General features: G+C 51.6%; 1 protein-coding gene across 1 annotated transcript; it reads left to right on the top strand.

Moving 5' to 3' along the window:
• Window positions 1-1343: 1343 nt before the first annotated feature.
• On the top strand, window positions 1344-19931 carry PSTPIP2 (proline-serine-threonine phosphatase interacting protein 2). Its single transcript, XM_050329854.1, has 15 exons — window positions 1344-1451; window positions 7188-7288; window positions 9117-9194; window positions 10086-10120; window positions 11643-11749; window positions 12417-12479; window positions 13635-13733; window positions 13925-13970; window positions 14357-14436; window positions 15738-15836; window positions 16341-16437; window positions 16737-16818; window positions 17503-17537; window positions 17865-17922; window positions 18384-19931. The coding sequence occupies exons 1-14, from the start codon at window positions 1344-1346 to the stop codon at window positions 17912-17914; spliced, it is 1080 nt and encodes a 359-aa protein (XP_050185811.1). The 3' UTR covers window positions 17915-17922; window positions 18384-19931.
• The last annotated feature ends 1205 nt before the right edge of the window (window positions 19932-21136 follow it).

Below are 21136 nucleotides of genomic sequence, written 5' to 3'. Positions count from 1 at the left end.
GGGCTGGGAAATGGCAAGTGAATCACAGAGCAATTTGGTTGGAGAGGGACTGTAAAGATCATTGACATCTAACCTCCTGCCATGGGCAGGGACACTTTCCACTACCCCAGGTTGTTCCAAGCTCCATCCAACCTGTCCTTGGACACTTCCAGGGATGGGGCAGCCACAGCTTCTTTGGGCAACCTGGGCTAGGGCCTCACCACCCTCACAGAGAAGAATTTCTTTCCAATATCCCATCTAACCCTGCCATTCTCCCTTATCCTGTCCCTCCATCCCTTGTCCCAGTCCTCCAGCTCTCCTGGAGCCCCTGTAGTTGCTTTGTGGTGTGGATTCCTGCTGTGGGCTTGCACTCTCTTCTGTCAGGAGCGTGCACAGGGTCAGTCTGCCTAAATCAGCCTCAGGTTACAACTGAGCATTTTATTTCAGTAAGTGGAAAATGCCTCTTTTTGCATGAGTGGACTGTTTTGCTGTCCCCGTGTTCCCGCAGAGGCAGCAGGTCAGGGCAGGGGTGTGATTCAGGCATTCCAGCACACTGAGGCCTGTCTCCTATTTTCAAAGCTCGCTCGGAGGTCGCTCATGCAGTGCTTTGTCTCAGGCACAGCCCCTAATAAACTGCTGGTAACAGGGGATGTGTGTAGTGAAGGAGGGTTGTGTTTTATGAGGAGCAGCTGAGGGAGCTGGGGGGGCTCATCCTGGAGAAAAGGAGGCTCAGGGGGGACCTTCTGGCTCTGCAACTCCCTGACAGGAGCGGGGGCTTGGGCTCTCTTCCCAGGTAACAAGGGATAGGATGAGAGGAAACGGCCTCAAGCTGTGCCAGGGGAGGTTTAGGCTGGATAGTAGGGGAAACTGACCAAGAGGGTTGTCCATCCCTGGCACAGCTGCCCAGGGCAGTGTTGGAGACCCCATCCCGGGAGGGATTTAAAAGCCGTGTGGATGTACCACCTGGGGCCAGGGGTTAGCACTGCTAACTGGGCAGTGCTGGGGGAACGGTTGGCCTCGATGATCTTCGGAGGGCTTTCCCAACCTAAACAATCCTATGGTTCGACGAGACCATCCCAGAACGCTCTGCCAACCCCAAGCCAGGCGGGCAGGGCACCGCAGCCCGGGTGTTGCTCCGGCTGCGCCCCGCGTTTCCTGCGGGAAATCGCGCGGGTCCCTGGTCCGGCCGTCACGGGTGGGCTTCTCCCACGGAGCGCTGACGCCGAGCCTGCCGTGCCCGCCGATGTCACCCCGCACGTCCCGCTGCCCGACCCACGGAGGGTGTTCCCGGGCGTGGGTGGGGACTCGTCGGGGCGGGCCGGGCGGCGCCGGGAGCGGCGGAGCGCGGCGGTGGCAGCGGCAGGATGCGGGAGGCGCGGTTCAGGGACCACTTCTGGGTGAGCGGGACCACGGCGGGACCGGGGCACGGCGGGCAGGGCCAGCCGGAGCAAGGGGGCACAGCTGGTGTGGAGGTGGGGGGTTCACTGCTCTCTGGTTAGAGAGGGCTCCGAAGCGATCGTGGCCGTGGGGTGACTTTGCTGAAAGCTCTGGGCGTCCTGGAGTGATAAAACATTGGCACAGGTTGCCCAGAGAAGCTGTGGCTGCCCCATCCCTGGAAGTGTTCAAGGGCAGGTTGGATGGAGCTTGGAGCAACCTGGGATAGTGGAAGGAGTTGTTGGAACCAGATGAGCTTTGAGGTCCCTTCCAACCCAAACCGTTCTGTGATCCCCATCAGGCACTGCCCACCCACACTTATCCTGGGAGCCGTGGCTTTGCAACCTGCTCTGTGCAGCCAAAATAATCCCAGCAAGCAGCCGCTGCCATGCTGGAGGAAATCAGTGCCAGTCTGAGGGTCTGATGACATTAAGTGGCTATCAGTGAACTGCTTGGAGACACTATGGCCAAAAATGGTGCTTTGATGTGGAGCTAATCCCGGACTGGACGAGCTGGTGCTCGGTGTGCTGCTGTCAGCTGCCGAAACGCAGAGGAAAAGCCACACTTTGGGGAAAACCACAATTTATTCTTCTGAGTGTGAATTGTGCTTTTCTGAAAGGAGAAGTGCAGAAAAGCCACATATCCGCTGCAAAGAGCCAGCTCTGTGGCCGCTCGGTTCCTCTTGTTGCGGTGGACCTTTGTTCCAGGTATCGGCAACCAGGAAGTAAATTACAAAACTGTGTCTTTTGGGGCCGAAAATCCCCATCTGTGAATGGTGCTCGGGGTTCCCCAGATGTTACCTGGAAGCAGCTCCCATCTTGCAGGACGGGGGAGAGGAGCACAGGCCCCAGGGGGAGCAGGCACCCGGTTTGGGGCTCCTGTGTTTTGTGCAGTAAGTGCAGAGCACCAGTGTCTGTTAGCATGTTAACCGGCACGGGGCTGCCAAATATGCAAATCCCGCACAGGTATCAAACCTGGCACGGAGGATAAAGCCGACTTTGCGTCTGGCAGCTGCTTCTCAGGTGTTTGTTGCCAAGAAGTTTTCTGCGATGTGGTCTCTTTGCTTTGAGAACGTGCAGAGGGAAGGGCTGCGAGGGTGGTGGCCGCATCCCCCAGGCTGAGGGGGAATCACTGCGATGCCAGGAACGCTGAGCAGACGTGGTTGGTGGTGCCTCAATGGCACGCTGGGCTGAAGAAGATCTCCTCGCCACAGGGCTGACTTCAGCCATTTCTGTCCCTCTCCAGCTGTGGCGTGGAGCTTTTTGAAGGAGGATCCTGGAGGAGGGGGCTTAGTGGGAGAAAATACTGGGGCTGGAGCAGTGCCAAGCCCCCATGTCAAGGAGGAGGTGGGACATGCTATGGGGTGCTCACTCCTGCCTCGCCCCTTTCATTTCAAATATGGCTATTTACTGAATAATCCCCAACCCTCGCTGAGCCCAAAACCATTGGTGCTGCCAGGATTTTGCTTGCTTTTTTTCATTTCTGAAGCCTTTGTGATTCAGCCGCTCCCCCCACCCCCACCCCCCAGCCCAGGAAACATGCCTGGGGCAGGAACTGGCATTCACGTTGGACAGGAGGGTGGTGAGAGTGACTCAGTGGAGAGATCGAGGCCCTGCTGCTGTGGTTTGGCCCATGGAAAACACAGGTACCACCCCAAGCGATATCCACACCACGTACTGGTGACTGTGCATCAGCTGCGAGGGCTGGAGAGGGAGGGGGGAGCAAGAGATGGGAAATAAGAAACCAAATTTAGATGAGGTGTGGAGGTCCAGCTTCCGTTTGCTGTTGGGTGCTGTGAGTCCGCACACACTTCCTCCTGCAATTTTCCTCTTAGATTACTTTGCCTGAGGCGAAAATGGGAGGAGAAGTCTTTGCTGCAGCAAGTGATCTCTTAGAACCATAGAGTGGTTTCATTTGGAAGGCCATCTAGTCCAATCCCCTGCCACCTTCCACTATCCCAGGTTGTTTCAAGCCTCGTCCAACCTGGCCTTGGACACTTCCAGGGATGGGGCAGCCACAGCTTCTCTGGGCAACCTGTGCCAGGGCCTGCCCACCCTCATCGTGAAGAATTTAAAAAATTTGTTCCTGCTATCAAATCTGAATCTCCTCTCTTTTAGTTTGAAAGTATCATCTCTTGTCCTAGTGCCACAAAGAGTGTGGTGAGGCACAGCGCTCATCTTGAGTAGGTTCTTGACCTGTCCAACAAGGTGAGATCAAGAGGATCACCTCTGCATGATCTTGGGCAGGTGGCAGATTCTGCCACACATGCTCTGTTCCTTAGTGGTGCTGCTGGCTCAGCTTCTCATCTGGTGGTCCAACAAAATGTCCAGGACTTTTCTTTTTCCCCCAGATTAAACTCACCATCACACTCTGCCTGCAGAATCCCTCAATACTGCCAAAAAATGCACTTTACTCTGGTGAGGGACAATTCTGTAGCAGTTACGACAGCCCAAACCCTCAAAAGCTAGGCCAGTTTTGGTATTGGATCTTCCAGCTTTGACATGTGACTGGTTGTGAGTGGTGACCACTGAATTTCTTTGTTGGGACAGGGTAGTGAGTTCTTTACTGTGAGGGTGGGGAGGCCCTGGCACAGGTTGCCCAGAGAAGCTGTGGCTGCCCTATCCCTGGAAGTGTCCAAGGTCAGGTTGGATGGGGCTTGGAGCAACCTGGTATAGTGGAAGGTGCCCTTGCCTGTGGGAGACAGCTGGAACTAGGTGGTAGTTTTAAGGTCCCTTCAAACCCAAACCATTCTGAGAATCTATAGCTCTGTGATAAGCTGCAGCCCACCCTTTTCTCTGTCAGTGTAGCAGGGCTGTGCTTCCAGCCTCACCTGGGGACTGACTGAGGTTTAAACCCCACCAGTTCTGGTTTCTTTGATGGATGCTGTGTGTACTCCTGCACTGGAGCCTGGTCCCTGCTGGAGCTGATGGCATCATGTCCATGATTTGGGAAGGCATGGGGCCACTTTGCTCTCTGCACTCGAGTTTGCTCATGCTCTTGGGTATCAGCACAAGATGGTAAACTTCCTTAAATAACGAGTCTTGCTCTCTGCACCCTGCTGCAGCTCCTGCTCGCCCAGGGACCGAAGTCCAGACATACCTGAAGCTGAACATGCATTGCCCTGAAAGTCCCCACTCCCAGATTGCTCCCTCCCACAACCTCTGCTTCCTGCATGTCTGTGAGACAGCTGTGCAAAAACAAAAATACCCCAAACCCATGTTTGTTTGCCCTTGCCTGGCCTGTAGTGATTGCCGCACGTTGAGCAAGCACGAGGTTTTGTTTTCACTTGTTTTTGCAACCTGCTCTTCTTCTTTCACTATAGGAGGCTTTTTCTCGCACTTTTTTCCACTTTCTGAGTACATGTCTAGCACTCCACAAGCCTGATCTTGCACGTGTTTTAGTTAGCCCAAGAGCAAAGCTTTGGGTCTCATCAGAGCAGTTTTGTCCTGTAAAACTATGTGCCAAAAATAGAAATGACAATAACGCTAAAAACCACCTCAGTTCTGATCTGGGGGCTAACAGCTTGCAGCTTGGAGGCTGAAATTTTGATCGTTTTGCTTTTACTGAGATAATACTCTGCTCTCTGCAGCGTATTTAGTGATGCTGCTAAAAGCAACCCGTGGCTGGGGGGGCTGCGACCCCAGGCTCCTGGATTTATTCCCTGGCTGCTGACTCATGGTGTGATGCTGGCTGGGCTGTTTCACTTCCCCTTTCCCCTTCTTGTCCTTCTCTGAACAGGGACCGGCTTGGTGGAACTAAATCAGCAGCGTTATGAAACCCTCAGGTCGTCATTTCAAAGGAACAAGGTGGGGTTTGTGTGGGGAGGGGTAATTTCATCAAGGCAGGGTAGTCCATTGCTTTTGGTGTCTCTGGGACGAGGTGCACTGGTGTAGGGGAAGGAAACTTCAAAGGGAAAATTGCTGATCAAAAAGCGACCCCGCTTTTTGCGGGATGATGGTCTCAGGCGGGTGAATTTGCAGCGAGTCCTTTTCCTCCTTGCGACGACTTTTTGTCTCTCCTGTTGCACCTACCTGGTTATGGGGTGGGGAGGAACTGCAGCCTTGTGTGGCACCTCCTCACCCTGCTCCCTGCAGACACCAGCACGAGCATTTCTTTTTGTCTCAGCCACCTCTGCAAGACCCTGAGCGATTCTGCGGCTACGGGGACTCTGAGCAAGGACAGCACAGCCAGCTATGGTTGCACAGTGTTTCTGTCTGCTAAAATTTCTTCACTAAGAAGGGTTATCCAGCCCTGGCACAGCTGCCCAGGACAGTGGTGGAGTCCCCCTCCTGGAGGGATTTAAAAGCTGTGGATGTGTGGCACGTGGGGACATGGGTCAGTGGTGGCCTTGGCAGTGCTGGGGGAACGGCTGGACTCGGTGGTCTTGGAGGGCTTTTCCAACTTACACAATTCTATAACTCTGTGTTTCTCCAACGTCATTATTTTGTAGGGTGTGTGTCTTCAGGGGTTTTCCATGTAAAGTGGGGCAGAAGGTGGAATCATCAAGCTCAGCAACTTGCCTTTCAGCTGTGACTCAGCCATTTCATGCTTTCACATCCCCGCTAGAGCATTTCAGCCCCTCTTTTGCCTGCAAGTGCGAACAACCCCCAAAACATCACAAGGAGCACGCAAAACCCTTCTCCTCATCGAGTCTGTTGGGAGGATGGTGCAAATCCAGGCGGCATATCAGGAAGGGGGGAGCACATCCTGTGGGCTTGGGAAACATCAGCTGCTGCTTTGTCACCTTGAAATCATCTGTTTGTAGTTTCCATGGGCTGTCCTGTAAATAGCACATGGGCTCAGAGCTCTGCCCAGCAGGAAGGACCAGGACAGCCGTGGGAGGGCAGGAGTGGAGATCCTTGTCCCTGTGCCCTGCTCTGTTTGGGCAGGGCTGGGTGCAACCCCCACCCTCCATACCTGTCTTGGGCTTAGTCTGTTATGTTTTTAAGTCTCCTGTGCCCGTGGCTCTGTTCTCTCTGTGTTGCACTTCCTCTTCCACTGCAGCTGCCAGCCCTTCCTTTGGGACATGCCTTGGGCAGTCACAGAATCCCAGGATGGTTTGGAGTGGAAGGAACCTTAAAGCTCATCCAGTTCCACCCCCTTGCCATGGGCAGGAACACCTTTCACTATCCCAGGTTGCTCCAAGCCCCATCCGACCTGGCCTTGGACACTTCCAGGCATGGGGCAGCCACAACTTCTCTGGGCAACCTGTGCCAGGGCCTCCCCACCCTCACAGCCAACAATTCCTTCCCAATATCCCATCTAACCCTGTCCTCTGGCAGTGGGAAGCCTTGTCCCCCTTGTCCTGTCCCTCCATCCCTTATCCAAAATCCCTCTCCAGCTCTCTTGAAGCCCCTTTAGGCTCTGGAAGTGGCTCTAAAGTCTCCCTGGAGACTTCTCTTCCCCAGGTGAACACTCCCAGTCATGCTGGTCCTTTTGACTCTTTCTGTACCAAACCCGTCCAGAAGGTGCTGTTAAGGCTGGTTTCACAGCATACAACCCTGCCCAGCTCCTTCAGAGCCAGGAGCTCCTCCTGCCTGGAAACAGCTCTTTTGGGAACCTCCCATGGAGGGATTTAAGAGATGTGTGGATATGGCACTTGGGAACATGGATGGGAACATACGTTGTTGCAGGACTGAGCACTTATTTTTTTTCTGAAAATCTTGTCCCGTACTGCTACCGTTGCTCTCATCCAGGAGTCTCTCCCAACCCTAAAAGAGAAAGATCTTATTTCATAAGAGGCACTTGCACACTTGCTCCTCCTGTGTTTTCAGAGCACGGATCTGACAAGCACCGTTGGCTATGACAGCATCATCCAGCACCTGAATGATGGCAGGAAGAACTGCAAGGAGTTTGAAGACTTTCTGAAGGAAAGGTAGGGAGCTGCCTCTGATCACGGGTTGGTTTGATCCTGGGAAGTGAGGCTGTGGCTCTGCTCCCACTCTTGGTACTCCCAGTTTGATTTCTGTTATGTTTAACTGTCCACTGTGTTAAAATGCTCTCCCTTGAAGTTCATCTTGCTGTTCACCTTGCAGAGGATCAGGTGAGGACTTTGGCCTGGGAGAGGCAGGGCTTTGTCCTGAATTTGTCTTTGTACGTTACGAAGAGCCCACAGATTTAATGCTAAAAAGTAGTAGAATTAGGTATTGCCTTTATTAATCAGAGAAGATGACTTAAGCAGAGGTTCTGTGGCTACAAAAACAACTGAGATGGTCTGGCTTTTTATGGTTCACCTGTTTAACAGTGGCTAAATATGAAGGGCATTGTAGAACAACCCTGAATTAATGTAATTTTGGTAAAGAGAACTGGAAAAAAACAACCTGTGACTGGATGACTTGGTGCAGAGCAGCCTGGGACGTATGGGGGTGAAGAGGAGGAGAACCTGAACTTAAAAGTGTCTAATGCCCCTACATCTCTTTAGGCTGTAATCTCATGTTCCAGGAAAATTTTGGGCTTTCCAGCTGAGGAACTGGACCCTGAGAATTGTGTCCCTCTCATTTGTGTCAACACTTAGAGTGCCAAAAGCCTCCTCCACACCCCGTGTCCTTTTGGTTCTTGAAGTAGGTGTAGGTTGCCACCAACGTGTCTTTCCAGAAGGAGATTAGAGGCTGGACCTGGACTTGCTACTGGTGCCTCTCTCTGAACGTGGCTCAGTTCTCTGCACAGCACGGCTGTCACGTAGTTCCAGCCATGGGGAATGTGCCTGTTGGATGCTTTGTCCCAAACAAAGTTCATGGGGATGTTGTTGAATGAAGGAATGAAAATCAGTTTATGATATTTATCTTTTTCCCGTTTTTCTACAAGCTTTGGGAGTTTCTAAAGAGTTGAGCTGGGTGAACCTCACAGCCAGACTCGAGAAGTCAACAACACAGGTGTGTGCATCTGTGTTAGGAGACACAGGCATTTTAGGAAGCTGTTTATTTTATCCAGTAGTCCATCTAATGCAGCCCTTATCAGGACTTGTTTCTTTACACTGACTGAGGGCAGTTAGCGTTGCCTGGGTGGAGATAGCTACGTTTGACCAAGCAAGTCCAGCCCTGGTTGTCTGTGCTGATTTCAAAGCAGCTGCAGAAAGCTGGTTGTTCCTGTGCTGCAACACACAGACTCTCTTTCCCCCTCTCTCATTCTTTCAAGAGGGGAGGACAAAAGGATCTCTCAAAGGTGCTGTTTCTGTTACCTCACAAGATTTGTCCTCTTCTTCAGGCATTCTCTGTAAGGATAGAGGCAGGTCCAGAGAGTACTTATTGCCTCATTCTGAAAAGCCCTGAAGAGCTGAAAAGCTGAGCTTTGGGGTGCGTGCATCGTGGCCAAACTGCCTTTGAGGTGCCTGTTCCCTTCCTGTCACGTTTGGTATAAATCAGCCAGGTCAGAGTTAGTGTGGATGGCCAAGGGATATCACGAGCCCTGTTCCATAGAAAACAGAGGGGAAAAAACCTACCTAGGTGAGTCACCTGGCTGCATCTTCCAGCCAGGCACTGGCAGCTCAGTACTCCATCACCTGTGGAGTTGATCCTTGGACCCATCAGCCCAGGGGAGATGAGGAGAGCAGCGTTTCGGGACCACAGACACAGCAAAGCCAGGTGTTTTCACTGGAAAACCTGGTTGGCACAGGTCAGGATTTCAGAGCAGGTCTTGACCTACACTGCTAACAAGCCTTACATCCGAATTAGGAACTTTCTCTCATTTCTCTCTTTTCTCAACAGGGCAATTATAGAAGAAAAATATGGCAAAGAGCTCATCAACTTGTCAAAGAAGAAGCCCTGTGGGCAGACAGAGCTGAAGTAAGTCCACAATGCTGTGTGTGCCCTGCTTTTATGGGTGTCCATGGAACAAAGAAGGAGAAAGAGAAGGAAGGAGATTGTGAGAGATGAAACAGTGTTTTTAAATGTGATAGGGATGCCCAGAAGATGAGCTGAAATCATTCTCATGAATGAAAAGCGCCCCAGCTGGGTTCTGCTTTGCTTTGAGCCGGACTCCACCAAGTTCCCACCAGTCACAGACTAACCAAAGCATTGCAGGTGCTCAGATGAGGTGTGGGGTGGTGGTTCAGCAGAAAGCCAAGGATCATGAGACCTGGGGTTCACTCAAGGCTGGTTTTGTAGCCAGAGGGAAGTTCAGGCTGGCTCAAACCATGCAAATCTCCAAGGCCCAGCATGCTGTGACCCCTGTGGCTCCATGAGTGGGTCTCATTTCCCCCGTGACCCTTGGCACTTTCTGCTCCCTCCTTTGTTTCTGTACTTCATACACGCCCAGTCGGACATTCTCTGATCATTTTTTTACAGTTTTGTGTCACATAAAATGTTTCTGAAATTAATAGGGAGAAAAGTTCTCTACGTTTCCAACCACAGGGCAATGCACCATGTAGAACGTGTTTGTGTGCCCGAAAATATGCTTTAGGGAGGTTGCCTGGTACAGCCATCACAAAACTTGGAATTTTGATAGCACCCAGTGTTCAGAAAGATGTGAAGCAGATCTCAAACCAAGGGAGCTGTGCTATTCCTGAGAGAGAGAAAAAACCAGAGATGTAAAGAGGGTAAATAACCTGCCTTGAGTTGCTTTGACTGCTGTCAAGTGAGGGACTGTTTTGGCAGAGGTGCTCTACTGATACTTGTGCCTGGCCATGCTTTCCCAATCTTTTTAATGCTCCTTCTGTTTGTTTTTTTTTTTTTCAGCACACTGAAGAGATCCCTGGATGTTTTCAAGCAACGTAAGTAGTTCTTCATGCTTGTCATGTATCAAGGATATTTGGCTGTGCCAAAGCTTGAAGGCAACTTCTTAGGAAGAAAATGGCAGGGAAACCTCTGAAGTTGTGGTGATGGGGTCAGGCACAGGCTGTACTCCTGGCCTGGCTCTTCCCAGTGTGTGGGGCTTGGGATGAAGTCTGACAGGACATAGGTGGGAGAGAGACCCACAGGTCGTCCTTTGGGGGATCTCTTGGACTTTCAGGTCTGGCTGCAGCTCAGAGGTTGTGGTTTTGCTGTTTATCAAAGCTGTGCATGGGAAGCTCACTTGGGGTTTATTGGATAGGCTTGTCCTCTTCACACACACACACAGAAGTAATTCACACTTTGAATCCTGGGGGCAGTTTTGGGCCCCTCAGACAAGAGAGACATTGAGGGATCAGAGCATGTCCAGGGAAGGGAACGGAGTTAGGGAAGGGTCTGGAGCAGCAGGAGCGGCTGAGGGAGCTGGGGGGGCTCATCCTGGAGAAAAGGAGGCTCGGGGGGACCTTCTGGCTCTGCAACTCCCTGACAGGAGGGGGGAGCCAGGGGGGCATCAGGCTCTGCTCCCAGGGCCTCAAGCTGTGTCAGGGGAAGTTTAGGTTGGATATTAGGGAAATTTCTTCACTGTAAGGGTTGTCCAGCCCTGGCATAGCTGTCCAGGGCAGTGGTAGAGTCCCCATCCCTGGAAGGGGTTTAAAAGCTGTGTAGTTGTAGCACTTGTTGACATGGGTTAGTGGTGGGCTTGGCAGGGCTGAGAGAATGCTTGGACTTGATGATCTTAAGAGGGCTTTTTCAGCCTAAATGGTTCAGTGGTTCGAACTGGAACATGTAAAAAGATGATGCTTTGGTCGCCACACACAGTCCCTGTGTCACAGCCTGCCAGGGTACTGGGCAGGCAGCACCTTAAAGGTGAGCACTCTGCTACCCTGTGCCTGCCAGGTTTGTCTGCTGCCCTTGTGGACATCCCTAACACAGCTTGCCCTCACCGCTGCTGACTGTTCCAAGCGGTGGGTTTGGAACAGCTTTGGCTGTGGAATCACGAGCTGCCATTTGGCTCCTCTGCCTTGGTGCCCTGACTGGGGTGGCGTTTCGTGGTGTGGCAGCTCACCTTTGGCAAGAGGAGCCTCAGATTTCTTTTTAGCCTTAGTTTTTCCTGTGTCCCAAGTTGCTACCTGCTGGCCTGAGGCAGTGCATCCCTCACACAGCTGCGCCCGGGGTGCGATGTGTCGAAACGCGCCTGAATTCACCCGCGTGGGGGGGAGATGTGACCGTGATTGTTTGAGTCACTTCGCTCAGCTGGATTTTCCTCAGGCTGGGGCGGGGAGGCAGGTCCCAGCAGGGCTGATCCTTACGTAGGTGAGCCCTGCTCCGAGGCTGCTGCAAACAACCTGCTGCTTTTTCCACGTTTCCGAAAGGGGATGTGTGACGTGGGGTCAGTTTGAATTGAGAAACACAGTCTCTTTAGGAAGATGTATATATGTATTTAAGTTATTTTTTTCTTTGCAGAGGTAGACAATGTGGGACAGGGTCACATCCAGCTGGCACAAACCCTTCGAGAGGAAGCGAAGAAGATGGAGGACTTCAGGGAAAAGCAAAAACTGCATCGGAAGAAGGTCAGGCGCTGTGGGAAGACATTGCCTTCCCGCAGGATGTCGATCCCACCCCAGCAATGGGCTGATCCCAGTGCTGTGTCCTGCTGTTCCCCAGCCCCCTCCGTGCCCCCAGTGCCTGCTGCTGCCGGGAAGTCCTGAGTTTCTTCCTACATGTTGCAACCACGTTGGTGAACTGTGCAGCAACCTCCAACTTCCTTCTTCTCACTGCCACATCATCTCCTTTGGGTGGTTTTTGGGGCCAGCTGCAGCAGGAGCTCAGCCCTGGGATACCAGCCTCAGCTGGGAATGTTTCAAAGCGTTTACATGCAGTACGATCTCCACAGGGTCTCAGGCCAAGCCTTTTAACTTTTCCTTTGTCCGTAAATGAAGGTAACCACTAGAACCAGGGGCTGGTTTGGACTAGCAGAGGGGAGTGGGCTTCCCAGCTTTGTCAGAGCCTGTGGAGATGACACAGTGCTGGACATTGCTAGGATTTAGTTTGTAGAGCTCCTTTGCATACACAAGTCAAGGCTTAGACAGAAGCATAAAAGATGAGTTTTGTGAAGATGCTTTGGGTGGATGAAGGCCCTTAAGCCCATCTCAGTCTGGTCTGTGACTCTTTCCCAGTCCACACAGTGGAGTTTTGATGGTCAGTGATGTGCTGATTCTGGGCCTGTTGTCTTCACAGATAGAGCTGATCATGGAGGCGATTCACAAAAACAGGAATGTGCAGTACAAGAAGACCATGGAGGTAAAGCAAACCTGCTGCTGTTTCTTGCCTTGTGGGTTAACACTGCTCAGACACAAGCACAGAGCTGGGGCAGGCTTCAATGAGAGGGTTTTCCTCCTCTGCTGTGACACGGGGCGCTGAGTCTGTGTGAGTGGTGTGCAGGGGGTGTTCAGAACATGAAAGGCACACCAAGGACACAGAATCACAGAAACACAGAATATGCTGAGTTGGAAAGGACCCACAAGGATCGTCGAGTCCAACCCTTAGCCCTGCACAGGTCCATCCCCAGGAGTCACACCATGTGCCTGAGAGTATCATCCAAACACTCCTGGAGCCCTGCCAGGCTTGGTGCTGTGACCACTGTCCTGGGGAGCCTGTTCAGTGCCCAGCCACCCTCTGGGGGAAGACCCTGTTTTTGATATCCAACCTAAAGCTTCCCTCACACAACTCCAGGCCATTCCCTTGGGTCCTGTCACTGGTTACTACAGAGAAGACACGGCCAGTGGTAGCTTCTCAGGGCTGGATAAATGTGATTCAGAATCACAGAACTGTTCAGGTTATAAAAGCCCTCTAAGACCCTTGAGTCCAACCATTAATCAGCACTGCCAAGCCCACCACTAACCCATGTCCCCAAGTGCCACATCCACACCTTTTCTGAGCACTTTAATGGATGGGGACTGCACCACTGCCCAGGGCAGCCTGTGCCAGGGCTTGACAACACTTTCTGTGAAGAAATTTTTCCGAATATTGATTCTAAACCTCTTCTGATGCAACTTGAGGTTGTTGTGTCTTGTCCTGTCCCTTTTTCCCTGAGAGCAGAGCCTGACCCCCATCCAGCTCCATTCTCCTGTCAGGGAGTTGCTGAGAGTGAGAAGGTCCCCCCCTGGGCCTCCTTTTCTCCAGGCTGAGTCCCCCACCAGCTCCCTCAGCTGCTGCTCACCAGACTTGTGCTCCAGAACCTTCCCCATGTCCATTGCCCTCCTCTGGGCACTCTCATGGACTTGGTTGCCATGAGCTTTTCGTCCGTAAATGCAGCTTGTCTTGTGAGGCTTTCCCTAATGTGGGACCCTGTGTGCCACCCCCTGCTCCTCTGGCAGGCTGTGCCCACCTCTGCCCTCGTAGGCTGTTCTTTCCCCCAGAGCTCCCACCCCAGCTGCGTGCTGGTGTCTCTCCTAGGCCAAGCGCCTGTACGAGCAGCGGTGCCGGGACAAGGACGAGGCGGAGCAGGCCGTGCACCGCAACGCAAACCTGGTGACGCAGAAGCAGCAGGAGAAGGTACAGGGAGGTGGGGCAGGGGGAGAAAGGGGCACCTCTTCTGTCAGCTCTCCTGCCCCACGGCTCTTCTGCCAGCTCTGGGTCTTGGGGTGCGATGGGAGGGCTGGTGGTGTTCACCAGTCGGGCTGCAGCGCCGTCGGGGATGCACCCGGGCACTCCTCCACCTTCCTTCTCTCTCCCATTTTTGGCAGTTGTTCATGAAGCTGGCCCAGACGAAATCAGCTCTGGAGGACTCTGGTGAGTGTGGAAATGCCACTTTGGGAGGGAAAGGGTCATGTGTTTCTAGGGGCAGGGGGCTGTGAAGCCATGGCATGGCTCGTGGGCAAGCTCCAGCTCTTGGATCAGGCACAGCTCCTCGAAAACACATGCCCAAGATACCAGCAATGAGCACCTGCCCTGGAGAAGCCTGCGTGATCCCACCAAGCCCATGTCCTTCCACTTTGCCCCTGATGTCCCAGCCATTTCAGCCTTCACATATTACCTTCTAGTGAACAATTTTTTTTTAAATTAGCGTTAATCATGGAATCAGTGAATGATTTGGGTTGGAAGGGACCTTTAAGATCACCTCATTCCAACCCACCCTGCCTATCGACCTTCAGCTGACACTGTGATTTCTCTCTCAGACAGGAGCTACCAGCAGAGTGTGACCACGCTGGAGAAGGTCCGGGAAGAGTGGCAGAAGGAGCACATCAAAGCTTGTGAGGTAAATGCCCCAAAACACCTTTGATTGGCAGCGTGGTCCTCTGGGTGTCCATGCCTGTCTGCAGGGCTTGGGGACAGCTCAGACTTGCTTTCTGTGTATTCCCCTGGCAGTGAAGCTGCAGGGTGTGTTGCAGCTAACCCTGTGTGTGCATAAAGCTTGGCTTCTTGATTCGAGGCCCCACTACTTCAAGGTTTCCACTTTTTAAAAATTATTTTTATTTTACCACCACCTTTTAAAATTGGCAGAGTCAAGGTAGTGACATTTTGCCCATGACGCACTTACCTGTTTGGCATGGCTGTCACTTTGAACAGCCGTGGTCGCCTCTGGATACTCAGTGATTCAAGGCCAGTATGTCCTAGAGCCTCAGCAACACCTGGAAGACTCTGTAACTCTGAGAGACTTCCCATGGACAGGGACTGCAGAGACTGAGGTTTTATCCCAGGTTTGCAAACAGCCTTCCCATTCCCAGCTGTGCTGATTCCTTCCCACATTATTTCTCATCGGGCTGCAATTTTACTTTTCTGTTTTGAATTGGCATTTGCTGTCTGTGTTGCATGGTGTGCATGAGTGTCTCAGTGATGGTGTGCCTTTGGTGTCTGGGGTCTCTGGAAGCCTCTCTGATGGGGACATTTCAAAAGGTATACCAGATTATGATTTCTGGTACGCCAGACGTCAAAAGTCTTGGGTTGAAACCTGCTTGGGAAAGGTCTGGGCTGGAAAGAGGGAGAAGACCAACCAGCCAATGCACCTCTGATTTCATGCATCCCCAGTGTTTATTTATTGCTCCATACCTGGAGCCTGGAAGTGCTAAAAGAACACGTAGGTGTGGCACTTGGGGCCATGGGTTAGTGGTGTCCTTGGCAGTGCTGGGGAAATGGTGGGACTTGATGATCTTAGGGGGCTTTTCCAACCTAAATAATTCCGTGATTCTAGGACGCCTGTGGAAGGGAAGTGAGCTGGGACCACAGGAGCGTGGGGTACCTAGGGAACATGTACTGCCTTTAGGAATCTGGCTTGTTCTCCCCAGAGGTGTTGGGTGACCCCCTTCACATCAGTCCTGCAGGCCTCCTGAGCTTAACAAACACTCATCTTAAACTCACCTGGTTGCACAGAGGGATCTTTTCTCTTCTGGGCAATCTGGAGGACTCATGGTTTCCTTCTTTCCTGCAGAAGACCAACACCACCTGCTCCTTGCAGTGGTCTTTTCATGGCCCTTGGGAATGAGAAGCAGTAAAGGATTAAGGAGATTTGCCCTTGTTTTAAAGATGTTGTGGCCTGTGTTGATGTCTGTGTTGTTTCAGTTCTTTGAGACTCAGGAGTGTGATCGGATCAGCTATGTCCGCAACGCCCTCTGGCTTCATGTCAACCAGCTCTCCCTGGGCTGTGTCCAGAATGATGAGGTACCTCAGCTGAAATTCTTCGTTTTCCCATGTGGAAAGCAGAGCCCAGTTTGTTTTCCCATGCTCTGAGCTGTGTTACGTCTGAGTTGGCCCTTTAGTGGCCACCAGACACCAGCATGTGTGGGCAGGCAGAAGGTTTGGCCAAAACTCTGGCAAGATGAGCTTTCCCCTGGGATTCACACATTTTTTTTGAGTTTGCTAAAACACTGGAACAGGTTTTCCAGAGAAGACCCATCCCTGAAAGTGTTCAAGGCCAGGTGGGACAGGGCTTGGAGCAACCTGGTCTAGTGGGAGGTGTCCCTGCCCATGGCAGGGGGTGGAATGAGATGGGCTTTAAGGTCCCTTTGAGCCCAAACCACTCTAAGATTCTGTGATTCCCTGTCACTGAAGCCTGTGCCCTGCAATAATATTGGGATTTCTCCCCGTGTCTAATGGACAATTGGATAAAACCCCCTTGTTTTTTGACCTGATGTAACAGAAATGCATTTTATTTCCCTTTTGCAGAAATATGAGGAAATCCGCAAGAGTTTAGAAATGTGCAGCATTGAGAAGGATGTTGATTTTTTTGTAAATTTGCGCAAAACTGGAAGTTTGGCTCCAGGTAAGGGCTTAGTACAATCTCACAAAGTAGCCCTGTACTGCTCACGGAGCTGCTGCTCTGGTCAGCATCAGTTGGGGAGCAAAAAACATTGGTTTTGCAACATTCCTCCTTTAGTTCACTGCCATGCAGCACGAGTCTCTGCCAGTTTCAACAGTCCCTGAAGTTTTAACACTCCCTGTTTTAATCTCCTGATCAGGCATTTTCACAGAGATGGGAAAGATTTAGGAGCTAACTGTTGGTATAACAAGTATTTTATGTCTATAAAAGGCCTGTGCTTTACTACTGTTGACTTTTCCTAGCTCCTGTTGTTTATGAAAACTACTACAATACACAGAGAAATGTGACTCCTGCCAGAAGTCCACTGCCTGTACCTATATCAAGGTAAGGGACATAACATGTGCAATTGCAATTGCTGTTGCAAATTATGCTCTCACCCCCCGAAAAAAAGACGTATTTTGTTCCTTTTAGTCTGTTGGAAGCTTGACTTGGGAGTATTAGAGGAAAATATTTCCTTGCATGGTTCTTGTTGTGATCTGTCCATCTGAGGAGTGTTAAAGGCATGTGTGGGTAGAGGGAGGAACTGCAAAGCCAAATTCACTCCCCTGGGAGAGAAGCTGGGCCAGGAGGACAGGCTGAAAGGTGTTTCTGCTGGGGGGCAAGGTGACAGTGAGGGCCAAAGACTCATGCTGGGGGTGAGTGTGCCACTTTGGCTGCCACACTGGGAGAGGAGTCATGTCCAGTTATGGCTTCCTGATGTCTCACTCTGGGCAAAGGCATACCCCAGCATAAAGGCATACCCTGTAAATTACAGGCTCACCTGTCAATTTTTCCCCAGTTTAGTGCTTTTTGGTTGCTTCTTCCTCTCCTGCACCATATCAGCTTCAGTTCCTGTGTTTGCCAAGCAGGCTGTGGGTGGTGAGCCCACCAGGTGTCTTGTATAAAGCCCAGATTGCCAAACCTCTTGCTTTCCCACCAGCTCTGGGAGGGCAGCTGGGGAGTGCAGAACCAGGGCAAAGGTTATCTGTATCCATGCAGATCCTCACTTCTGTGTCTCCTTCTGTGCAGGAGGGGACCTCTGCCCACCCCAACCAGTGCACCAGGTGAGTTATTGCTTTATGGGCTTTCTGGCCCCAGAGAGGAACTATTACTCCAGGCCCTTGTCCAAAGTCCCTCTCCAGCTCTCCTGGAGCCCATTTAGGCACTGGAAGGGGCTCTCAGGTCTCCCTGAAGCCTTCTCTTCTCCAGGCTGAACATCCCCAGCTCTCCCAGGCTGGCTCCACAGGACACCTCTTTGAGCCTCATTCACCCTTGCACCCCATCCCTTTAACACAGATGGCCAGTGTGTGGTGTTTCTGTCCTGTTTGAAGCCTTATAATGAGCACTTCCCATGAGGAAACCTAATTTTTTTTGTGTGTTCTCTGTTTCAGGGGAGCCTGATTATGCCACAGTTGATGGCTACAGCTTGGTACATTTCTAGCAGTCGTAGTAAGTACTCACTTTTAATGAACAAGGGAGGCTTATAGGAAAGAGGGGGAGGGATTTTTAACCTGGGCAGATAGTAACACAACAAGGGGGAATTTTAAACTAAAGGAAGTTAGATTTAGGCTAGCTATAAGGAAGAAATTCTTACCTATGGGGGTGATGAGGCCCCGGCAGAGGTTGCCCAGAGAAGCTGTGGCTGCCCTATCCCTGGAAGTGTTGAAGGCTGGGTTGGACGGGCTTGGAGCAACCTGGGATAGTGGAAGGTGTCCCTGCCCATGGCAGGGGGTTGGAACGAGATTCCAACGGAAACCATTCTTGGATTCTGAAGCTACCTAGAGGAGGGACAGTGGAGAAAGAAAGGCCACTGATTAAAGGGTGATATTTGAAGTTACTCACTGGATGCTCCTGCCCTCACTTCTCTGGGCTGGAGCTGTGGTTTAGACACTGTTGATCCTGTTCTGTAGGTTTTCCAGGCAGAAGACAGCATTGGTCTGACCAGAGTGGCAGAGGTGTTGTTTCCCGTTATTCCCAGAAACACAGAGCTGAAGTGCTTCTGCTTTTCAAAAAAAAAAAAATTTGAGGACTGATAATTATTTGTACATCCAGAAAGCGCCTACTAAAAAATCTGTGCCTTTGATCAGCAAACTCCTTGGATGGATATCCTATCTTCAAACTCAGAGGAAGAAAAGGACCTGACACAGGGGCGATTTGTGTTGGAAGAAGTGCTTTATTTTAAGTTCTTCTAAAGTGCAGCCATTTGGGAGAGGCTGGAGTGTCCCACTCTCCAGATGACATAGCTCATATGTGCCGAGGGGAGTGCTGCACGATGCTTTGGGCATGCTGGCTTGTGTTCAGGGCACCTGCATCCCCCTCAGATCTCAGGTTACTCTTTTGCCTGTCTCTTTCATTAGTGGGGATTTAACTTGTCATTTAGGTTTAATCTTTCTCTCATCTCTCGGGGATCTCACTTAGGGGAGCACCAACAGCTACACCGTGTGTCTGGCTTAGCTGTAGGTGTGCTCCAGGCTTAAGTGCCAACACTGGAAGCTGATTTGCATCTTGCCTGTTGCAGCAGTTCACAGCACAGCTGCCCAGTGAGGGGCTGTGCCACCAGAAACCTGCTGGCAGGTCCCACATCCCACGGTGTTGTTGAGGATCTGGAGGACTTTGTTCCGCTCTCCCAAATGCCTCTCGGATGAGGGGCCTGTGAGTTTTTAGGTTCATGGTACAGCTTGTCCCTGGTAGGCTCTGGGGACCAGGCTGGACGGGGCTCGGAGCACCCTGGTCTAGAGGAAAGTGTCCCTGCTCACGGCAGGGGGCTGGAACTATACGATCTTCAAGGTCCTTCCCAACCCAAACCATTCTATAATTTTATGATTCTATGATTTAATTAGCTTTTGACTGTCTCTAAACTTTGGACTTGTTCTGACTGTGCACCGCTGGAAACAAACTTAGCTACTGCTGGAGCCATGAAACTTCTTTTCTGACCAGATCTCCTCAAACTTCCTGCCATTTTTGTTACCATATATATATATATATCTTTATGATTATGGCTTTGACTCAGAAGCTCACGTGCTTCGAGGCTGCTGCTCTCTCTCTGATGTCCCTGTGTGCAGTGCTGCTTGACCACCCCTCAGTGCCCCACGACACTGGACACAGGGACACAGAACATGGGGATAAACACACAATTTACCTGTCTAAACCTGGTGCCAGGTGACTGACTGGGTTTGCTATTTGTACGATGTTTTTCTAGCTGAATCTGCGCGGCTTCATCACGTGTCCCAGCCTGTCAGTCCTTGGGGCTTTTTACTGCGTTTTCTTGTGTGGGGAAGATGGCAGGGAGCTCTCTGACATCTGTCGTCCTGCAAAGTGCACGTGCCAAAGAATCAGCTGTCCTGTTTTATTTCTGAAAGGCCAAGGACACAAGTGTTACTCTGGAGGAGCCTGCTGTAGTCTTAGCTCTTTAAATACATATCTTAAAAATATGAATTTTGAGTCTCGTGTGCTGGATATGTGGGTTTTTTTAAAAGGTTGTCTCGTTCACCTTCTGTAGGGCCTGGGGTGGGACACCTTCAAAGCATATCCTTGCTCAGCCTTTATTTCAGTCCTTGGTTTCCCTATCGGGGTTTTTCCGCTGAGCACAATAGTTGCTGTTACGCTTTTCTGGATGCAGAGGTCCCCAGTGAGGCTGAAACTCAGCTTGCACGGTCATTAAATGCACAGAGGCGATCCCAAAATAGGGGTGCTGGGGAAGGGTCTGGAGCAGCAGGAGCAGCTGAAGAAGCTGGGGGGGGGGGCTCATCCTGGAGAAAAGGAGGTTCAAGGGGGACCTTCTGGCTCTGCAACTCCCTGATAGGAGGGTGGAGCCAGGGGGGGATCAGTCTCTGCTCTCAGAGAACAGTTGATAGGACAAGATGAAATGTCCTCAAGTTGTGTGAGGGGAGGTTTAGGTTGGATATTAGGGGAAATTTCTTCCCTGAAAGGGTTGTCCATCACTGGCAGAGGCTGCTCAGGGCAGTGTTGGAGTCCCCATCCCTGGATGGATTTAAAAGCCTTGTGGATGTGCCACTTGGGTTAGTGGGGGCCTAGGCAGTGCTGGGGGGAGCAGCTGCACTCGATGATCTTGGAGATCTTTTACCACCTAAATGACTAGCATTCTATGAAAACACCAACTGCTCGCACATACCTAGGCCAAAAAAACCCAGCCTTGAAGAGGAGTGTCCAGACATGGAGCTACTGGGAAACAAGTCTGTGTGTCCATGGGTGCCAAAATGGCTTTTTATCTTCATAATCTCCATCATTTTCCCTTGCCTCATTGCTTTCCAAGTGGTGCAGAAGACTTTGGCCTCCTCCCAAGCCCCTGTGGAGGAGCCCAGCCTGCCCCTGAGCCCTTTATTGAGGGTGAGCTACCTCGCAGGGGGATCTGGTGGCTTCCACACCCTGCAGGAGTGCCTGGCCTCCCTATAGACCCTGGTAACCAGTTGTGCAGCTCCTGCCTTCTCTCCTCAGGTTAAGTGAGACGACAAATGCTTAGTAAGGCAACAGGATAGGGGTTAATAGCGGGTCTGTTAGCTCCCTGGAAGAGGAGATCGACCTGGGAAACTTTCCAGTGTGGCCTTGAAGATGAGTAAGTTTTACACGCAGGCTGACTGGGGAGTGAGGTCGGACTGTGAGTCCCTGGATTTGGTATGGGAGAACCACAGCCTTGTCCTTGGAC

This window comes from Myiozetetes cayanensis, unplaced genomic scaffold (assembly GCF_022539395.1).
Source record: "Myiozetetes cayanensis isolate MyiCay16 unplaced genomic scaffold, myiCay2020 scf4, whole genome shotgun sequence".
In the NCBI taxonomy this organism is placed as follows: Eukaryota; Metazoa; Chordata; class Aves; order Passeriformes; family Tyrannidae; genus Myiozetetes; species Myiozetetes cayanensis.
The sequence above is the reverse complement of the archived record's forward strand: the minus strand, read 5'-3'. Positions and strand labels throughout refer to the sequence as shown.